This window comes from Plecotus auritus, assembly GCF_963455305.1.
Source record: "Plecotus auritus genome assembly, chromosome: 3".
Taxonomy (NCBI): domain Eukaryota; kingdom Metazoa; phylum Chordata; class Mammalia; order Chiroptera; family Vespertilionidae; genus Plecotus; species Plecotus auritus.
Window position 1 is genome coordinate 34,310,262 of NC_137772.1, and position 22,860 is coordinate 34,333,121.

A 22,860-nucleotide genomic window follows, 5' to 3' on the forward strand; every position below is an offset into this window, starting at 1 on the left:
GAGAAACATTGATTGGTTGCCTCCCACACGCCACAAACCCTGACCAGCCTGGGGGTGGGGATCGAACCTGCAACGAAGATATGTGCTCTTGAGCAGGAATCAAACCTGTAACCCTCCTGTGTGCAGGCCAACATCCTAAGCACTGAGCCATGTGGGCCAGGGCTATTATTTCTTTATGTTATTCTGTCTATACTCTGTCTTAATTCCTTACATCAAATCAGTGTGCTTTTTGAAGTATGAATACCATAAAAAAGAAGCCTTCTCAGAAAGTGAGGAGATCTATATTGACCCTCATAGCAATTTCAGTTTTATTTTGACTTGGGGTAACTAAACCATACTACCACTGGCCTTATCTGATGTCATGTATTTGGACAATAGAAAGTCATTTTTTGTGTCATGAATATTTTAGTTGTTTTATGCCTTTCAGAGTCTCCTGCTCATGCTAAAGAAAACCCAAAGACTGTATACAGTTGTCTGAGGGCTGCAAAAGTTGAGATCATTCTGGTGCCACCCTTAGGGAACAAAGGTTGAAAGTGGCAGACGTAGGAAGGATCTCCACTGGTGGAGGCACACAGGCCAGAGTGCCCTTCTGGAGACATCTGGCAACTAGAGGGCCGTCTCTGAAATGAGCAGCCAATGGCCTTCGAAAAGGAAAAGGAAGAAAAACTAATGAGGTGGAAATGCACTATGAAGGAACTGGAAATGCCTGCAAAAAGCAAGTTCACCACCTTAGCAAATTACCGAGAACACCTGGAGAGACATTTCTTATCAACACAAAAATGCTTTTCAATAAGGAAATTTGGAGAAAAAAGTCCATTACAAGGAGTGTTATCCTAGCATGATACATCACAAGAATTTCAGTGTGGCCAGGGACCCCATAAAGAGTCTCCATGAATAGCACAAAGGTGAAAAAAATGTTAAAAATATATAGGTATACAGATGGATAAGGAGAGGCCTTAAAAAACACTCAATGTAAGAAGTTTGTTAAGGATGAGTACTATCTGGATATTTAAAAAAATTTTTAAAGTCTTTATTTTGATTTAAAGCAACCTCTTTGCCATGATGTTAGCAGTGATATTAGCTCTAGTTGGTTTGGTTCAGTGAAGAGAGCATCATTTTGCAGACCAAAGGGTCCCAGGTTTAATTCTGGTCAAGGGCACATACCTTGGTTACAGGCTCCTCCCTGGCCCAGGCCCTGGTGGGGGCTCGTGCAGGAGGCAACCAATCGATGTGTTTCTCTCACATCGATGTTTCTTTCTGTCTTTCCCTCTCTCTTCTAGTCTCCCTAAAAGTCAATAAAAAATACCCTTGGGTGAAGATTAACATAAAACAACAAATAAAATAAAACAAACAAACAAACAACAACAAAGTGTTAAAAATAAAGTGGTAATATTATACTTTCAGAAGCTGCTCCTTCATCAATTAACTTGAAGGCCCTTCTCTATCCGCTCACACCCACAGACAAACACTCACAAGTACATATAGACACGCGGTGGAGGGATAAACGGGCTATTTAAAGATTGTGTGAAAGTGTGTCCATAATTCAGGGACAGTGACAGACCTCTTTTGGAGGTGAGAATTTTTGTTCCTTTGATAAAGCCTTTAATGGATGGGTAAGTAAATCAAAGACAAGGCCCCAATTAGTTTAAAGGGAAGCAATTAATTCTAAAGGAGCTAATCTACTCTGCTCCAAAAACAAGATGATATTTTATATTTTGCAAGGATGATGTGGTTGGTTACCAACAAGGTATATTTTTTAAGCATTATAATTTGTATTGTCTCCAAAAACTTTCAAGTTCATATGTGCTGCATTTTCTGAACATTTGCTAGAAAGCCATGAAAAAAATGGCGATAATCAAACTTACTGACTTGGAAAACTTGCTGCATTAGGAAAATGCATAACAGAAGAACACAGAACATGGAGAAATAAGTCACAAAGAGGAATTAACCACCATTCAATTCCTTCAGAAGTGAAGGCTTAAGAGAGATTGAATTGTTCCTCTGTATGTGACAGGTTATCATATGCATTTTCACAATAATAACAAAAAGCAGTAACATTGCGTACGACGAACTGTATTAGACAGTTGGAGAATTTGGGAAAAATCTGGATTGACTCCTCCCCTCAGGGACATAAGACAAATATATATTCACTGAAATATAAATATAGCCTATACAAAACTTGAAATGTTTATAAGTAGTGGAAGATTGGGGGTTGTGAGAAAGGAAACAATAAATTTGTTTTGTATTGTAGGGTATATGCTTGCCTGGCATACAGACCTATGTATTTCACCCTCTACTTGGCATGCTTTTTCATTCCATTTGTATGGGTATCAAATAAAAGCAGCAGCCAGAAATGTCCACTCTCATTTCCAACTCATACTGATAAGGGTCCGACTATTGAAATTATCTTTCCAAAGATGAAGCCTCAGGGATGACAGCCAAAGAGATAGAAGAAACATCATTCGGCTGACCACTGTATAGCAGTCAATGATATAGTAGCAAATGACAATGAGGGTAGGAGTACTGAAGCTTTCCATATACAGTTAAGTATATATTGCTGTCAGTTTGAAGATGTTTTTAAAATCTCAAGTAAGTTATGTACTTATATATATCATGATGAGGGAGGGCTTTCTGGAGAAATAAGGATTCTAATGTTTAAAATAGGTTGACAAGTTGGTAGTAGAACAAGAGTATTTTATCTTATTAAAAAACACATAAAATAATTTACAAGTAAGAGTAGAAAATTAAATACTATTATTTTCAGTAGCTGAATGTTATCAATTTTAAACAATGTTCACATGTTTTAGAGATATTATGGGTAAATCTACATAATCTTATATTAGTAGATAGGGACTGCTATTTATATGACAGATTTTTGTTTATATAATAGAAATATTGATGCAAAGATTCTTGCATTGCAAGGTAGAAACAAAGATAATTATAAACACTTGCAGATATTCTAAGAGGTATGCATATATATTTTCTGCCAGTTTTTTCATACTTAAATTTAGAACTTTGAAGATAAATAAAAAAGATTCTGAATTTATGTTATGATCTTATTAGTATTGCATGTTATTTTATAAAATATAAATTTTGTTCATTGCGCATTTGCCAAAAGGAGAGTTTAGTAATATAATAAATGTGAATATTTTTATAACACGATGATTTAACATATTCTTTTCTTTCAATGAATTAGTAAACCTTCAAATACCCCTTCAGAAGAAGGTAACATGCTCCTCAGTTGACTTTGAAATATTATAAATACATAGAGTCTCACATAGAAAGATATCTCAAAAATAAGGTCTCTTAAAAAAATTATCTGCAACATATCTCAATGAATGTATTCTGTAAAGTCACTAATTATATTACATGAATACCTGGAAAAAAAAATCCAAAACTCCGGTCTGGTTACCAGGAGAATAAGCTGTTTCCATGGTAACTCCCTCTTGTACACATTCTGTTTGCTCGTGAAGAAAAAGCACTTCATTGATATAGTGGTGTATCTTCTCATTGGTCATGTTGACACAAAGCTATTGTGGGAAAAAGAAAACAATTTACAAGATAATATGGCTATGCAGATCCACTTTTTCTACAACACAGATTCAGATTGGTGAAATATTGACTCAAGAACATTCAACACCAATTAGTCTATCAAGATAAAGCATTGCAGCCAAAACCGGTTTGGCTCAGTGGATAGAGCGTCAGCCTGCGGACTGAAGGGTCCCAGGTTCGATTCCGGTCAAGGGCATGTAGCTTGGTTGCGGGCACATCCCCAGTGGGAGGTGTGCAGGAGGCAGCTGATCGATGTTTCTCTCTCATCGATGTTTCTGACTATCTATCCCTCTTCCTTCCTCTCTGTAAAAAATCAATAAAATATAATTTAAAAAAAAAAAAAAAAAAAAAGATAAAGCATTGCAGTGTTGTTGAGAAGCCAAAGTAAGGAGTTCCACTGGATACATTGTCTGATTATTTAATTTAAAGTATGTTAAAAACAACAAGCATAATTACAGCATTAACTTAAAAAAATCTGTAGTCTAAAATATATTTGAGGATTTAAAAAACATTTCCAATAAATATTTGGTCTCTAGTCAACAAGTGAAGATAAAAGCTGGATTGACCGTGACATCCCAGGGAAAGGAGAAGCATTTCTTGCCTCCTCATTTCTGTTGCAAGAGAACATGGGTTTCTTTCAGAAACAATAACCAGCCTAAGCATTCTATTGCAGAAACCATGTCCTTTATCTGAAAAATTTTTGACCTTTTTCCAAATGTTTGTTTTCTTTATTCCTATCAGGAAACAAAGATGTTATTTTTTAATCTTAGTTTTAATTTCTTAATCTTAAAAATGATCTTAAAATATTTTTTAAAAGAAAATAAACCAAATCAGAATAAAGTCTTACTTCCCTCTAGGCTACTCTCCTACTTTTCTGCTTTCTTTTTATCACAACAACAACTCAAAAGAGTGTCTCATTATCTCAAATGCCTCTAAATTTTGGTACCACTAAAATTGCTTTTGTGGAAGTCACTAGTGATGTGTGCAATTCTAAATCCAATGTTCAATTCTCGGTGTTCACTTTCCTGGACATGCCTGCCATGTTTGACAGTGATTCCTCTGCTTCTGTGGAGCGTTGTCTCACCTGTCTTCCAGGACATCACTCTCAGCCCCCTACCTCATGGCCACTCCTATGTCCTCCATCCTGGTGTTCCGGGGCTCAGTGTTGAGCCTTGTTTCTTCTCTACCTATACCCATTTCTGTAATGAACTTACTCAGTCTCACAGACCATCATGTTTCCCTACCTGCAACCTAACCACTGTTACACTAGGTAAAATCTAAAAGCCACATAGAAATATTTAGAATTCCGTACTCCCTGAAAATAACTAAAGGTGAATAATTTATATAAATCAAAATAATGAATAAAACATTTAAAAAAGGAAATCAGGTATTTGGAAAAGGAACAATATCTAGGATTATATTTCATGCGAAATGCGCTATACTTATAAAGAACATGCCAAAGCTTTTGTAAATCCCATGAGACCCAAGGGGCACCAGGAAAAAGAAAGACCACGCTGGGTTCCTTTTTACCATGGACCCACAGTCTTCTCCAAGCCTGGTGTCTTCATAACACCTGTTAAGTAGAAGCTCCTCCTAGACATTCCTGTCCATCAACTGGGAGCTCATGGCTTCTCTCTAGGACATATAAGAGCATCCATTATGCTCTAGCTTCCAATCCGTGAGCCAAGTCACCTTCTCAAATGACCATCATCAGAAATGCTTTAATTCCCCATATGGCTTATGTGCCTGCGCATAAGGGTGTGGCTATTAATGAATTAAAAATGACATATACATAGGGAAAAAAAGAGCCATTTTTCTCACAGATCCAGCTATTTGTGAGGGTGGGAGTTGATGGATCTCTAGAGATAAGAAGTCACAGCTGGAATTTTTTTCAGGGAAGAAACAAACAAGCATGCAGGGCATTAGTCAGAAAACAGGACTATGTCCTCAAACAGGGATGGTGTGCTGTGAAGTTCTATTCTTGATGTCTTGCCAGAGCCAAAATTTTATGAGTAGCTATAGAAAGCTCAAATGTCTTCAGAAATGGGGTGATTGGAGAATAGCAGGACTGCAGGTACAGGCCTACCTCGGCAAGATCTGAGGAGCTGAAAATGGGAGGCTCTTAGGACCTAATCTATTCAAGATATCTAATCTAGTTCAATGATGAACTTTTTTTTTATTGTCTAAAGTTTTACATATGTCTTCTTTTACCCCAATTGAACCCCTCCCCCAGCCATTCCCACCCGGGCAAGCCCCCACCGCCCCAGTGTCTGTGTCCATTGTTCATGCTAATATGCATGCATACAAGTCCTTTGGAACTTACATCAATATTTTATTATTAACTAGTGGCTCAGTGCATGAAATTCGTGCATGGGGGAGGCTCCCTCAGCCCAGCCTGCACCCTCTCCAATTGGGGACCCCTTGGGGGATGTCCAACTGCCAGTTTAGGCTCGATCCCACAGGGAGGCCATGCCCACCCTTCTGGGGTTCTGGGATCAATGGCAGAGCAGAAGGAGGCCCTTCCCACCTGGCCTGGGCTCTGCCATTCATTCCTGCCCACAGGGAGGCCCTCCCCACCTGGCCTGGGCTCTGCCATTAATCCCCGCTTACAGGGAGGCCCTGACCACCCTTCTGGGTCTCTGCGATCAATGGCAGAGCAGAGGGAGGCCCTGCCATTGATCCCAGAGCCCAGGCTGGGTGAGAAGGGCCTCCCTCTGCTCTGCCATTGATCCCAGAGCCCAGGCCAGGTGGGAAGGGCCTCCCTCTGTTCTGCCATTGATCCCAGAGCCCAGGCCTGACAGGAAGGGCCTCCCTCTGTTCTGCCACTGATTCCAGAGCCCAGGCTGGGTGAGAAGGGCCTCCCTCTGCTCTGCCACTGATCCCAGAGCCCAGGCCTGACAGGAAGGGCCTCCCTCTGCTCTGCCATTGATCCCAGAGCCCAGGCCGGGTGGGAAGGGCCTCCCTCTGCTCTGCCATTGATCCCAGAGCCCAGGCCGGGTGGGAAGGGCCTCCCTCTGCTCTGCCATTGATCCCAGAGCCCAGGCCGGGTGGGAAGGGCCTCCCTCTGTTCTGCCATTGATCCCAGAGCCCAGGCCGGGTAGGAAGGGCCTCCCTCTGCTCTGCTATTGATCCCAGAGCCCAGACTGGGTGGGAAGGGCCTCCCTCTGCTCTGCCACTGATCCCAGAGCCCAGGCCTGATGGGAAGGGCCTCCCTGTGGGTGGGATGAATGGCAGAGCAGAGGGAGGCCCCTCCCACCCAGCCTGGGCTCTGCCATTAATCCCCACTCACAGGGAGGCCCTGCCCACCCGACCTGGGCTCCGCCATTAATCCTTCCTCACAGGAAGGCCCTTCCCATCCAGCCTGGGCTCTGCCATTCATTCCCTTAAGGGGCTCTGGGATCAGTGGCAGAGCAGAGAGAGGCCTGCCCACCCAGCCGGGGCTCAGGATGGGCCCCATCACCGCCCTCAGGGAGGCTGTGTCTGCCCTGCCCACCCTGCCAGGGCTTTGTGATCAATGCTGCACAGAGGGACGCCCTACCAACCTGGCCGGGGCTCTGCAATGGGCCCTCCCAGCCTTGGCAGCTTGCCTCAGCTCTCGCAGCCAAGGCTTTGTCCGGAAGGATGTCCGGAGGGTCGTCCGGAATACGTCCGGTCTAATTAGCATATTACCCTTTTATTAGTATAGAATCTATAGATACTAGAGGCCCAGTGCACAAGATTCATAGTCCGGAAGCCATGGGGGGGTGTCCAACTGCCAGCACAGGGAGCAGGTCTAAGCTGGCAGTTGGACATCCTTAGCGCTGCTGTGGAGGCAGGAGAGGCTCCCACCACCACCATGTGCTTGCCAGCCATAAACCGGGCCTCTGGGCTGCTGGGCTTCTGGCTGAGCAGCACTCCCCCTGTGGGAGCACACTGACCACCAGGGGGCAGCTCCTGCGTTGAGCATCTGCCTCCTGGTGGTCAGTGTGCGTCATAGCAACCAGTCTTTCTGCCATTCGGTTGATTTGCATATTACCCTTTTATTATATAGGATAATAGATGGAGAATAATCAATAAAGTAGAAATACACTAAATAACAGATTTAAATAACTTCATAAAAAATAAGACTTATCTGTACAGCACATCTTGATACCCAAAGAGTAACAAATATAATTCTTAGCTCCAGGTCAGAAATGATGACCCAAGACTATTGCCCTTGTTTCCAATACTTTTTTTTGCACTTCTGCTTCAAAGTGAAAAAATGGTTTCTGTGATTTGATGTTAAATAAATGTCTATAGTTTGAATTAGCTTCCCTATTGCTTTCGATTACAAAATAAAATCTAAGTGAAAAGTAGAATATGAACCACACCACATTGGTTCTGTTTTGGAAGTTATTGTAAAACCTAAAAAATAAAATAAAATAAAATAAAATAAAATAAAATAAAATAAAATAAAATAAAATAAAATAAAATAAAATAAAATAAAATAATGATGAAATGAAGTAAAATAAAATAAAATAATAAAATTGAGAGAATTTTCTTAAACTTAGAATCGCTCTTTGATATCTGGAATTACTTGAATTTTCTTATTTCTAACTGAAATGGCCAGTAGTTATAGAACTTTTCCTCCCTACCTCTTGATAACTAGATTTCATGAGTTGTACACAAACCTGGAAGTTTTGTATATTTAAAACTAAATGTTTCTTAAACTTGCACTTTTACTGGTTAATTCTCTGAATATAAAAAATGCTAGGACTACAGTCACATCAGGTGAGAACATAGCATATAGAAAATTTAACTTGACATGGCTGGTTGTCAAGGCAAAAACAACTGAATGTGAATACAAACCAACAAATTCTGTATATTATGGCTAGTAAAGGGAGGGATAGAATACAGAAACATATACACTTCTTTATAACTCATACAGTCTAGCACATTCATCCTCTTGTATTTTTTCATCAAAACTAAGTGGTATCAGTAGATTAATAGCTGTGTTTATGTCTAGGAATGATTCTGGAAAGACAAATCATTTTCCATAAAACTATGTAGCATCTGTCCACAGTAGTAACCTCGCTGTGAAAGAAAAACATTTAATTGTCATTCTCATTTTAATAATAATCAAAAACAGAAAGTTCTGAAAATTGTTGTTAGAAGAAAAAAATGAAAATTTTAAAAATTAGTTCACTTTGCTTAAAAAATATTTTGAAGTTTTCCACTAATCTAATAATGTGTTCAACCCTCTAATGCTAAAGTAATTTTGTTACTAAAAATTAATAAAGATTATTAAATGTGGGGTGAAATACTTACAGAAAATGAATGACTCCATTATGGAATAGAACCATTAAAAAATATTCTCTTTGATTATAAGATATACACCACTGTAATTATTTTAACTTTTGATTTTAAAAAGTATATTAAATCATTTAAGATAACACAAATAGATCCTCTCAGGGGCTTGATTTAAAAGTAGTTATGTAAGGTGTACCTAAATATAATATACTAGTGGCCTGGTTCACGAAATTCATGCACGGGGGGTGGGGGGCTGTTCTTCAGCCCGGCCTGCACCCTCTCCAATCTGGGACCCCTTGAAGAATGTCCTACTGCAGGTTTACAGGGATCGAGCCTAAACCGGCAGTCGGACATCCCTCTCACAAGCCGGGACTGCTGGCTCCAGCCGCTCACCTGCCTGCCTGCCTGCCTGATTGCCTCTAACCACTCTGCCTGCTGGCCTGTTCACCCCCCAACTGCCCCCTGCCACCAGCCTGCTTGCCCCCAAATGCCTCCCCTGCCAGCCTGATCACCCCCAATTTCCCCCCCGTGCCAGCCTGCTTGCCCCCAACTGCCCCCCATGAGGGCACCTGTTCACCCCCATCTTCCCTCCCCACTGGCCTGCTCGCCCCCAACTGCCCCCCTGCTGGACTGCTCACTCCAAACTGCCCCCTTGCCACTGTCCTGATCACCTCCAACTGACGCCCACTGACGGCCAGCTCACCTCCAACTGGCCCCCCTGCTGGTCTGCTTACCCCCAACGGCACCGCCCCCCACCAGCCTGATCACCCACAACTGCCATCCCATCCTGGCTTGATCACCCCCCGGCAACCCAAGCTCCCAGCCCCTCCTTTTTTTCTTTTTTTTTTTCAGCGCCTCCTTGAGCGGAGGCCAGGGCCAGCCAGGGCAGAAGGGAAGCTTGCTTCCTCCATTGCTGGGGGCAACCCAAGCCTCCTGCTCACTCCAGCTCTGTGGCCGCTGCCATTTTTGTTGGCATTTATTTATCTTCTATAATTGAAACTTTGTAGCCTTGAGCGGAGGCCAGGGCTGGCCAGGGCAGGCGGGAAGCTTGGCTTCCTCCATCGCCAGGGCAACCCAAGCCTCCTGCTCGCTCCAGTTCCGTGGCCACCGCCATCTTGGTTGGGTTAATTTGCATACTCGCTCCTGATTGGCTGGTGGGCATGGCTTGTGGGCGTAGTGGAGGTACGATCGATTTCCATGTTTCTCTTTTATTAGTGTAGATTTTAGGAAATAGATTGCTCCAGAAGTAAATGCTGAAGCCATGAAATATAAGACGATATATGTTACTGCATGAAACAATAAAAAATAATCTAATAAAGGATTCCAAAATAAGAACATTAGTGGCTGATTCTCTATTGCACAAGAAATGTCCAAATTATATGACACTTATCTTTCTCCTCATTTTGAGATTCTCTAACTGAAAATACTTAGATAGATGTGAATGCCTCAAATATTTAATATACTTCTCTTATCATTTTGCATTCAGAATAGACTGCAGCTCTGTAGCTACAAAAAATATTATTTTTGATGACATCCTGAATAAATCCTCTTGCTCTTTTTTATTTAATTTATTGAGGTGACTTTCGTTAATAAAATTACATAGGTTTCATGTGTACAATTCTATAATAAATAATCTGTATATTATTATTTTTTGTTCAACACTCCAAATCAAGTTTCCTTCCATCATCATCTATCCCCCCTATATCCTCTTCTACCTCACTTCACCCCCATCTTTCCCATTGGTAATCACCATACTATTGTTTGTGTCTTTGAGGTTTTTTGTTGTTTGTTTTTTGCTTAATCCCTTCACCTTTTTCACCCAGCCTCCCAATCACTCTCCCCTCTGAAAGCTGTCAGTGTGTTCCCTGAATGTATGAGTTTGTTTCTATTTTGTTTGTTAGTTTATTTTGTTCATTAGATTCCACAGGTGAGTGAAATCATATGGTACTTGTCTTTCTCTGACTGGCTTTTTTCACTTAACATAATACACTCCAGATTAATCCTTGCTGTAACAAAAAGTATGATTTCCTTCTTTTTATGGTCAAGTAATATTCCATTGTGTAAATATACCACAGTTTATTTTATCCACTCATCTACTGATGAACACTTGGGCTGCTTCCAAATCTTGGTTACTGTAAATAGCGCTGCAATGAACATAGGGATTCATACATTTTTTTCAACTACTGTTTCCTGTTTCTTCAGATATATTCCCGGAAGTGGAAATGATGGGTCATAAGGCAGTTTCACTTTTAATTTTTTGAGGTAACTCTATACTACTTTCCACAGAGATTAATATCCAAAATTTATAAAGATCTTATAAAAGCCAACACCAAAAAATAAACACAAAAAATTCAATTAAAAAATAGGCAAAGGACCTAAATAGACACTTCTCCAAAGAGGACATACAGATGGCAAGAGTCATATGAAAAAATGCTCAACATCACTAATCATCAGAGAAATACAAGTGAAATAAGCCAGTCAGAGAAAAACAAGTACAATGTGATTTCACTTGTATGTGGAATTTAATGAACAAACTGAACTACTAAGCAAAATAGAGACAGACTCATAGACAGTGGGCAAACAGCTCTGGTGTGTGTGTGTGGCGGAGTGTTGAGGGGTGGTGGAGGGAATGAGTAAAAAAGAAAAAAAAAGGAAGCACTCATGGACCTGGTTAATAGTGTGGTGATTTCAGGGGTGGTAGTGGGTGGAGGTGGAAGAGGGCATAGAGGGGATAAATGGTGATGGAAAGAATAAAAAATAAAAGCCACAATATCACCTCACACCTGCCAGAATGGCTAACATCCATAAATCAACAAACACGTGACAGGTACTTCACTAGCAAAGAAATACAAATGGCCATTACACACAAAAGATTAAGCTCACTAGTAATCAAGAAACTACAACACCAAGTACACCTCCATGGCAGTGATAAGAACTTCATTTATTCTTATGGAAGTTACTATCAACTTGGGGTGGTGAACACACAATATAATACCCAGATGATTTACTGAATTGTATACTTGAAATCTGTATAATTTTACTAACCAATGTCACCCCAATAAATTCAATCAACATTTTTAAAAGGACATGTATAAATAAATAAATCAAACAACAAGTGTTGGCAAGGACATGGAGAACAGGGAACCCTCGTGCACTATTGGTGGGAATACCCTTGCTCTTGACTGTCTAACAGCTGACCATCTCTGTATGTATGCCAGGAGCAGTGTTTTGACTTAGTTGAGCATTTTTATAATAAAAAGAAGGCATTTAATTATTTTTACTTACTAATATTTTATTAAACTGAATTGTGGTTCTACTGAATTGATCTGCTGTTTTAATCAAAATGATGATACCAAGAATGAAATATGAACAAAGCCAGGCAAAATTAGGAAGTATGAAATATGAACAAAGCCAGGCAAAATTAGGAAAATTGGAAGAAGTCAAAATTCCACTCCTCTTTTTTCCTTTCAACTCGTACCCCCCCTCGCCCCCACGGAAGGTATAAAGCAATCTGCCCACTTTTTCTGCCTATGGGAAAGGGCTTTGGACTGTGCTTTCGAATAGAGCAGTGGTCGGCAAACTCATTAGTCAACAGAGCCAAATATCAACAGTACAACGATTGAAATTTCTTGAGAGCCAAATTTTTTAAACTTAAACTTCTAATGCCACTTCTTCAAAATAGGCTCGCCCAGGCCGTGGTATTTTGTGGAAGAGCCACACTCAAGGGGCCAGAGCCACATGTGGCTCGCGAGCCACAGTTTGCCGACCACTGGAATAGAGCAACTCGAGTTGTTACTCCCCTGGTCAAAATTATTCTTAAAACATAACAGCTTTCTCTACTGAGCTTCTAATAATTTTGAAGCTGCAGCATCGGGTATTACTTTGTGTCATAGGATGATCTTTACAATGTATCTGAACCGTTTATCGTATATCACATTCTTAGTAATTTCTTAAAATCCCCCAGGGAAAAGTCCAGCTCGTTGTGTAAAACTGAGTGGCCTGTGGAGTGATTTTTGATTCGTACCTTTAATTACAGCGGTGCTTTCCAGAAGGGAACACGTATTTGTGTTTCTAACAGAGGAGAGCGATGCTGGGAACACATGCAGTTCAGAATAGAATGTTTTCACACTCACTGTGAAGTAATGTGTAGATTAATATTTCTTTTACCCAAACAGTTTGCCTTTCCCTATTCTAAACTGTTGAAAGCACTCACTGTTGGAATCAAAGTTAAAATATAAAAGATGTACTATAACATGAACTTTAAAACTGCCAGGAAGTATAGCTAGGGGACCAATACAAACAGAGCATTCTATGTCAGATACCAAGTTGAAAATTGGAAGAATGTATCCCACAAACCAAATGGTAGCCAAAATCACGGCAAGAACCTCTTTATTCCTGATTTATCTTCCCTGAACTGTGTTGTATGTATGTATGTATGTGGGTGTATGTTAAATAGAACCATAGAAAGGTTTTTATAGGAAAATTAGCTTATGTATTAGAAGCATAAATATGCATCAATAATTGAGAATATTACGGACTTCAATGCAAAAACAATCATTATTTTTACTGTTTAACTCTATCCATCAGAATTGTGCTTGGGTTTCTTTAGATTTCCAGGTATTACAGTGGACTTGAATGTGGGTGAAAGGTGAGGATTCATAGATGAGAATGAACAGTTATTAAGTACTGCTTAATTAGCATGCACTTTGTACATAAAGTGCTGTTACTAAAGGGTTTAATAATAAAAATTACGCACCCTTTGAAAACGCGTTTTAGTAACAGAACATTATTGCTTATCCAGATGGCCTATCATTTGTATTAATGACAAACTTAATTTCTTGAGTAAATTTTTACCAACTGTTCTCCCTTTATTACTCAGTGAAATATATCGGAAGCAAAAATATAATGGAGCATGACATATACATGACGGAATTAAAGTAGGAGATTAATTAAAGCTGACTCCAGTTAAAGGCAGAGCCCCAGGCATTAGACAGTGATTTGCAATCTTAGTGCACACTGGAATTAACCGGTGACTTTTTTAAAAAGGCTGATGTCCCCACCTGACCCCAAACCAATTAAATCAGAGTGTGGTCCAGACATTCATATATGTTAAAAGCTTTCCAGGTGATTTTAATATGTACACATGGCTGAACACATTGAGATAGATGAAGGAACAGAGCATACACAATCCATTAACTGATTTGCTCATCAATTACTATACATATATACATATATATATGAATACATATGTATAGTAATTGTATGTGTGTATATATATATATACACACACACACTGAATGGCCAGATTATTATGATCTCTGAACACATAATAATCTGGCCACTCAGTGTATATCCTATATAATAAAAGGCTAAAATGCAAATTGTCCCCTTGACCAGGAGTTCGGCCAGCAGGCAGGCTGGCCAACCGCCCATGTCCCCTCGCCCTAGCCAGGCTGGCCGGCCCCCACCCATGCACGAATTCATGCACCAGGCCTCTAATATATATATCCTATCTAATAAAAGAGTAACATGGAAATTGACCATACCTCTGCTACATCCACATGCCACGCGCACCAGCCAATCAGGAGTGAGTATGCAAATTAACCCAACCAAGATAGCTGCAGCCACAGAGAGAGCAGGAGGCTTGGGTTTTCCCGGCAATGGAGGAAGCCAAGCTTTCCGCACACCCTGACCGCCCGAGGCCTCCACTCAAGGCTACAAAGTTTCAATTATAGAAGATAAATAAATCCCAACAAAAATGGCTGCAGTCATGGAGCTGGAGAGAGCAGGAGACTTGAGTTGCCCCTGGCAATGGAGGAAGCCAAGCTTCCTGGCCGACCTAGGCCTGTGCTCAAGGCTACAAAGTTTCAATTATAGAAGATAAATAAATCTCAACAAAAATGGCTGCAACCATGGAGTGAGCAGGAGGCTTGACTCTGCTCAAGGCTACAAAGTTTCAATCATAGAAGATAAATAAATCCCAGATACCAGGGTCTCCACTTGGGTCGCCGGGGGGTGTGGCCAGCCTGCAAACCATCACAGGCCCCTTGCTCGGGCCACCCGACGCCCCAAGAGAACCCCCACCCTGATCCGGGACACCCTTCAGGGCAAACCAGCCAGCCCCCACCTGTGCACCAGGACTCTATCCTATCTAATAAAAGAATAATATGCAAATTGACCATCACTCCAACACACAAGATGGCTGACCCATGTGGTCAAAGATGACTGCCCCCATGTGGACATCAGATGGCTGCCACAAGATAGCCAGCAGGCGAGGGCAATTGGGAGGGACCAGGTCTGCAAGGGAGGGCAGTTGTGGGCAATCAAGCCAGCAGGGGAGGGCATTTGGGAGGGACCAGGCCTGCAAGGGAGGGAGGGCAGTTGGGGGCGATCAAGCCTGCAGGGGAGGGCAGTAAGGGTTGACCAAGACGGCAGAGGAGGTAAGTTGGGGGTGACTGGGCCTGCAGGGAAGGGCAGTTGTGGGGGGGGCAGGCCTGCAGGGGAGAGCAGTTGGGGGGACCAGGCCTGCAGGGGAGGGCAATTAGGGATAACCAGGCCTGCAGGGGAGGGCAGTTAGGGGCAAACAGGCTGGCAGGGGAGCAGTTAGGCATCAATCAGGCTGGCAGGGGAGTGGTTAGGGAGTGATCAGGCTGGCAGGCAGAAGTGGTTAGGGGCAATCAGGAAGGCAGGCAGGCGAGCAGTTGGGAGCCAGCAGTCCTGGATTGTGAGATGGATGTCCGATTGCCCGGATCGGGACCTAAATGGGCTGTCGGACATCCCTCGAGGGGTTCCAGATTTGGGAGGGTGCAGGCTAGGCTGACGGACACCAGGCCTCTAAAATATATATATGAGAGAGGAGAAGGATATTAGTTTTCAGATATTATTTTTCAAATATATTCAGCAAAACACTAATTGTGTAAGATTACTAATGTCTAAAAAACAATAAAATGGGAGAGACACTGGGCTAAGCTTATGAGCTTCTCTGCAGGACTTTTCAGGGTCTTTACTGTGCTGAGTTTACTGTGAGTTTCCAACTCACTTTTTAGAATTCCTGGTGGTTTATGAGACTATTTTATGTTTTTCCCTCAAGTGAAGGACAGTATCTCTTCTGATCAGTTTCATATGTAATATTCTATAGTTTATTTTGCCTTCTTTGAATTTCCTATGATTGTAGAGCCTGTCTATTCGCCATCCTTGTTTGGGAAAAGTCCTTTATATTTATTTAAAATAGTATGTTATGGAGAATATTAAACAGTGAAGAGAATAATGTAATGGACTTCCTTCTACCATCAATCATCTTCAACAATCATCAACAATTACCAACTCAGTGCTAATTTTGCTTTATCCATTTCCTGACACCCACAAAACTAGTCTCATTTAAAGTAATTCTCAGACATTGTGTCATTTAACTGGAAAATGTTTTGGTATGATTCTCTAAGATATAAGAACTTAAAAATACATCCATATTTCCTTTATCACACACTATTTCTATCAACATTAACTTCTTAACTTCTCAAATATCTAGATTTCACATTATATCCATAACACACTTTTTATATTTAAACAAATCAGGATCTACATAATGTCCAAATATTTAACTGACTTGTGTATCTCTTATATCTCTTCCAATCTATAGGTCACTCTTCTGCTTTTACATTTTTACTCTTGTATTTTATATGTTGAAGAAATTATGCTTTTTGTCCTACACAATTCCCCACATTCTGGATTTTGCAGAGTGCACTCTCTGGTTTTAACATGTTATGTTCCTGTTAATTAGTAGTTTGCCCACAAAACTTCATTATATTCAGGATTTCTCCTTTTTCCTCCCTTCCTCCCTCTCTCCCTCCCTCCTTCCTTCCTTCCTTCCTTTCTTCCTCCCTCTCTCCCTCCCTCCCTCAATCCCTCCCTCCCTCCCTCCCTCCCTCCCTTCCTTTCTTCCTTCCTCCCTTTGCTTTCCTTTTTGGCAAGAACACTTGACATACATCTTGTGTTTATTGTCACTCTTTTGGTAATGTTAGTAATGATTGATACTCATTGCCTAGCTTCATTACTTAGTAGGAGCTGCAAAATTGAATTGCTCTGATTCTGTCATCCATTCTTCGTTTATTTGTAGTGGGACTGCATCAAGTTATATTAATAAATTAATCTAGAGAGAATCAGCATCTTTATAATATTAAACATTTCTCTCTAAAAATGCAGTGTGTCTTTCCATTTGTTTAAGTGTAATTATGTGACTTTCTGGAGCATTTTACAGATTCCCTCGCTTTGGGCTATTTACTCATTTTTAACAATGCTTTCTTCCATTCTGTCTTCTGAAAAGGTGTTTTAAAAATATATAAAAGTCATTGGTTTTACATGCAGATTTTACAACTTGCTACTTTCATTCATTCGTTTTCTTAATATATAATCATCTCTGGAAGTAGAAATATTTTTATCATACCTTTCTACTTTTTGCCTTGAATTGCTTTCTCTTTTCTAACAACACTGGCATTGCAATGTGTAAGAAGGTAACCCTTTTCTTTTTTAGCATCTCTGTACTTATCAAGCATTATAAACTTGGAATTCATTGCATAATGCTGAAGAGTCAACTGGAGAGGCTTTCCTTTGAATGACTTAGGACAGAGGTCGGCAAACTGCGGCTCGCGAGCCACATGCGGCTCTTTGGCCCCTTGAGTGTGGCTCTTCCACAAAATACCATGGCCTGGGTGAGTCTATTTTGAAGAAGTGGCATTAGAAGAAGTTTAAATTTAAAAAAGTTGGCTCTCAAAAGAAATTTCAGTCGTTGTACTGTTGATATTTAGCTCTGTTGACTAATGAGTTTGGCGACCACTGACTTAGGAGATATCCTTACAGTGCTAGAGATCAACTTCACATAATAAAAGAGAGTTTATAAAGTTTAGGTATTATCTAACACAAAGTAAGCTGATAATAATGTAATTACTTAATCAAGGTAATAATACATGCAGAGCCTCTCCATAGCTACTTAGGTACTTCAGGACTCAATTTTTAGCATGCCCTTCTCCACTGAAACATCAGACTAATGCTCATAGACATGGTGTTTGTTACTCTAAACATGGTATTTATTATAATATATTAAATAGCTTGAAGTAAAAGTTATTTATTAAGAGTCAAAGAAAATGGGATTAACAGTTCCTATGAGCTGAAACAAATTATTATCTAAAGAATCACAATCATCCATCTAATCTTTTAGAGCAGTGGTTCCCAACATGGGGCACATACTCCAAGGGGGGCTATTTGATTTTTAAGCGGGGGGGCAATTCAAGAATGAGTTACTAACAGTGAATTTTTTGCATTCCTTATGGTTCTAGGGGCCTCATATGCAGTATGTAAATATATATTGTGATATATTTATGGATTTAAGTTCTCTATTATATGTTTGAAACTTTATTTGCTATTTTGTGATATTACTTCATGCTATTATTTTTTTAACAATTCCTTAGTGATTTCTTCCTCAGTATTTCAACTCTCCTTTTGTTCTTTTATTTTTCTCTTTCATGGATGCCATGTTCTTTGAAAGCTTGTTTAGATAAGTTAATGGCCTTTTAGGCTTCCTCCACATAAATAGGAGTTCATTTTTTGAATAGTAAGAATTATATGTCACAGGGTGGGGCATCAGGATTTTAGAGATGCTTAGGTGGGGCATGGCCAAAAAAATGTTGGGAATCACTGTTTTAGAGCTACTTGGGGATACCAAGGTTGGAGATGCTGATGTTTTAATGTGCTTCTTGTATCTCCTCCAATTTGTCCCTTTTCTAAACATCTGTTAAGTTTCTTAATGGAGGAACAATTTTCAAGAACTACATATGTTTATTCAGCAAGGAGAACAACTAGGAAATACACTGTGATGGTATTTTTCATGAGTTTATATGTAAAATTTCAATTTAGAACACAGTTGTTAAACTTCTAGTATATACAAAACGCTGCATCAAATACCTTCAACCCTGTAGAAGTTGACATTCCAATGAACATCTAAGACATGGGTCAAAAAACTCAAAACTGAATAAAACTAAACATTTATAAAGGCAATAGTATTTGTCTGGATTTAAGTCTGAATATAATATTGGTTTATTAAGCATTTCTATGAAAGTTTCCAATGGAATAAAAAAAATAAGAAAGTTCACAATCTATTATTAACTCAAAAATCTAGAATGTATCATTCAAATTAATGGCCTTTAAAAAGTTCCCAGGCAAATTTAGGAATTTGCTAAGTCCACTGTAAATGACTTAGGATTCATCACTAAGAAAATGATTTTATTCTTCTAAGTAGCTTCTAGCTACTATTGTGTACAATAGTGAAACACATCCGCTAAGAAAAAGGTATCTACATTTTAAAAATATTAATTTGTCTAAGAATTGGTCTTCAATTTTATCCATAAAGTCTAAAACTACCTTTTGATTTTTAATAGAAATTCATTCTTAGGATTTGGGGGAAAATGTCATTTTTTGTTATATAAAAATCTCAGGCTGTGAATCTATTTTAAAACATATTATTCAAATATTTACCAGAATGAAATAATAATACTGGATATACATAATTGTAGTGAAATAAAATGTTTTCATAAAAAAATAACATACATGTTTTGTACATATCAGTTACCAGCACAGTCTTGATAGATGACTGTGTTGGGATGTGAAGCAGGGTGCTGAGAGCATGGCCCCTAGTAGAGGCCTTAACATCATTTCACCTGTGACTTCTACATGTTAGTACGTGATGGAGAATCCAGTGAGTCTCATCACAGACATGAAAGTGTGTAAGTTTTCTAAGGTTTAAATGTGAGGAATCCATATGGCTGCCAGTTACCATTCAAACACTTCACTGAGAAGTACATCACATATTGGCATACTACTGATCATGCTTTTAGCTGCTTTCTTCCTTATTACTCACTGTTTTTCTTATAAAAAGCAATAAATAAGCACAACCATGAAGTCCTCCTTTTCCTACGAATCCATGGATACAAAAGTAGGCAAAAAGGAAAATATCTATGGCCTCGAGCTTATTTCATTCTAGGCTTTTTGGAATGTTTTCTAAAAAAACGTGATTCAAGATGATTCACCCTGGATTAAGTAAATAAGTATGATTTAGAATGGACTCACAGGATGCTGTATCATCTTTTTTAGGAAAAAAAATAGCTGAATTTTAAAAGTTTTTTGGGTGTTCCCATTTACCACAGTAAGAGTGGCTATCCACCATTTCTTGAACAGGTACAGTGAGCCAGAAAACATCAGAATCTCTATAACAGTAATCTTGTTTAATATCACAATTGTGTAAGTCTAGTATAACCCTAATTTTACAGAATAGGAAACCTAAGTGCATTACAGACCCTTCATCTCGGCCCAGAAGCTTTGCTAGTAGAAGTCACAGAACTAGGTTTCAAACTCATTCTATTTAATTCCTTGTCCAGTGTCCTTTACCACCACATCATCTAGTTTAAAGGACAGCTGGACAAGTTATGCAATTATTAACAGTTCTCCCTAAACACTGGGGAGTTGTAATTCTTCATGTGTAGCTTGGTTTTCTGCCTTTCCACTTGTATCTTTTTACAGGTTTATTTTTCTTACTCTGCCTGGTAAGGCAAATTCTATTTCTACTCTCTTCTTTAACACGTAATATTTAGATATACTTAACTTGATCAAACTATTTATCCAGTACTATTAAGATACATAAACAAATTAGTGCCTTTCAAGGTGCCCTAAATTGTAAATCAATGCCTCTTTAATCTATTTCTATGAGTTTGCCATAGTCATATGTATGCATGTCACGTAAAGATGAATCTACAAATAACAGCATTTAGCATAAGAGAGTATTTCCATTCTGAATTTTGGCCAAGCTTTCTGAAGATCTTTGCCCTGATTTCAAATACAGATGCCCTCCGTCTGTCTCTCTGACCTACTTGAAACAGCATAAGCACAACTCAGCGCTTCATCAAGCATTGTCTTCAAAACAAGTGCCTCTGTTTCAAAAATAAGATTATGCCAGTTGCTTACAAGATCACATAAAAAACGATAAACTGTCAACAAAGTGGGGACATTAATTTTAAAATAGAACGGCAAAGTACTTATTTTAATTATGTATTTGAGAGCAATTATGCAAACAGTCTCTAATGAATTAAAAACAGCTAACTGATTAGAGGGAGAAAACATAAAGTTTATCAAATTTCAAAAACAAACACTTACTTGTTCAAATTCATTCTTCTGAAATTCTTCAAAACCAAAGATGTCCAATATTCCAATATCCAAAGTCTGCATGCTAAAATGAACAACGAAACAGTGAGTAGGCATACTTCAAGCTCGTCCACGACCCCCTGCCTGTTCTTACTTCAGAACAGAGAAATTTGGCCACTTAGCATACCCCTGCTAATTTGAAGTACCAGCATGCAAGTAATTACCTAAGAGTTCGATGAAAAACTCTGAAAATTAGAGGGGAAAGTGCTATTTTAATGTCTTGATTCAAACAGAGAACATTTTAAAAAATTGATTTCTAAGTTTAAAATATAAAAATACATGGGGTGGCTTAATATTTGCTTTTCTGAAGCAGTCCTGTGTCTTTCTAGACTTCCTTTCTCTAAAGGAATTTGTGCCCACCTGCTACATGGCTCTCATCTGCTAATACTTTATCTTGTTAGATTACACAAGCAGAAATTAAGCATTTTCTTCATCACACATAGGTACAATATGAGGTAAATGATAAGCCACATGTTTATTCTTTGATAGATTAAATTCAGCCTCTTCAAAATTTATATTATGATCTTCCTAAAGGAATTCTTACGAATAAAGAAGAAAAAGAAAAAACATGCAATTTGGTCATAAAATTGAAAGAAATCAATTAAGTACCTTGTGGTACTTTTTTCTCGCCAATGTAAACTACACTGGAATTTGCAACAGTCTTGGATGGTTCAAATCACAGATGTGGGAACCCTCATAGAGAGTGAGGAAAGAAGGAAGAAAACCTGGCTGGTGACAGCAGCCCTGACAACCTGGCTTCTGTGAGGAGTGTGGTGGCAACATGAAGGAGTGTGTATGAGGATTATCCTTGCAAAGAAAGCCCCCGATGATGGATGATGATTCTGAAATGCTGGTGGCCAGGAGGGCACCCCCCGACCTCTTCCACATCGCTGGTCCAGAGCATTAGGACCAATGCTCTCCTCCTTTTCTGCCAGTGGGTGTGATATCCCGTCATCATTATGGTGCCTATCATTCAATACCACCACTCTTGCCTATGCAGACTTTGGTGGTTGTATTCTCTCCACTTGATTTGTCCAAACTACAGAACCACATTGTCAATGGACTCTTTTTGTATCTGGATTTTGTTTTCACAATCAGAACATAATCATAATCCTTTAGGGTCTATGTCACTTAAATGACCTTTTTTTTTTTTGAAATAAAGGTAGAGTATTGATTGTGTGATATCCTGGCTCTAAGATGATTTGTTGTCAATGGTACAAAGATGAGCTTCAGATGCAGGAGGGAAAGCATTTTAAAAGCTCTTAATATGGACTTCACATGACAAAGAATATACAGCTGTGGGGGGAAGGAAGAGTCATTCAATGGATGTCCCTAGGTAATGGATTTAGTTTTTCAGAAGAAAAAATAAAGTTAGCTTTGTACCTCACCATGTGTGCCTAAATAAATTGTACATGGTTAGAGAATTAAAGGTTAGAACAAGAAACTATAAATGTCCAAAAAAAAAAAGAAATTTGATTTTGTTTTGCTTTCCATTCTGGGGAAAACCAAAGGAAAATGTTTAAAAGTATGAGTATACAAATACAAAAAATATTGCAGCATAAATAGTATAAAATGAAATTCTGTTAGAGGTATTATTTTAAAATGCATTGTGTCATTCATTCTCATAGATATTTTTCTCAATCCGTTGACACGTGTGTCCATGAATGGACATAATCTCCATTCATGCTTCTTTCCATCCTACCCTCTTTAGAATGGGCACGGAGCTAGGCTAGGAGTGATGTCCACTCAGTGGTAACAATGATGCGGAGGTTTGGGCTGATGTGTTGCTTTGTTTTG

General features: G+C 39.4%; 1 protein-coding gene across 1 annotated transcript in view; it reads right to left on the reverse strand.

The window, feature by feature from the left end:
- The window catches only part of MYO16 (myosin XVI), a 435,293-nt gene that overhangs the window by 190,302 nt on the left and 222,131 nt on the right, over positions 1-22,860 (reverse strand). Inside the window, exons 21-22 of the mRNA XM_080660342.1 lie at positions 21,016-21,088; positions 3,378-3,530 (exon numbers count right to left, since the gene is read on the reverse strand). Coding sequence (XP_080516468.1) covers positions 3,378-3,530; positions 21,016-21,088 — 226 coding nt within the window. The remainder of the gene's footprint in view (positions 1-3,377; positions 3,531-21,015; positions 21,089-22,860) is intronic.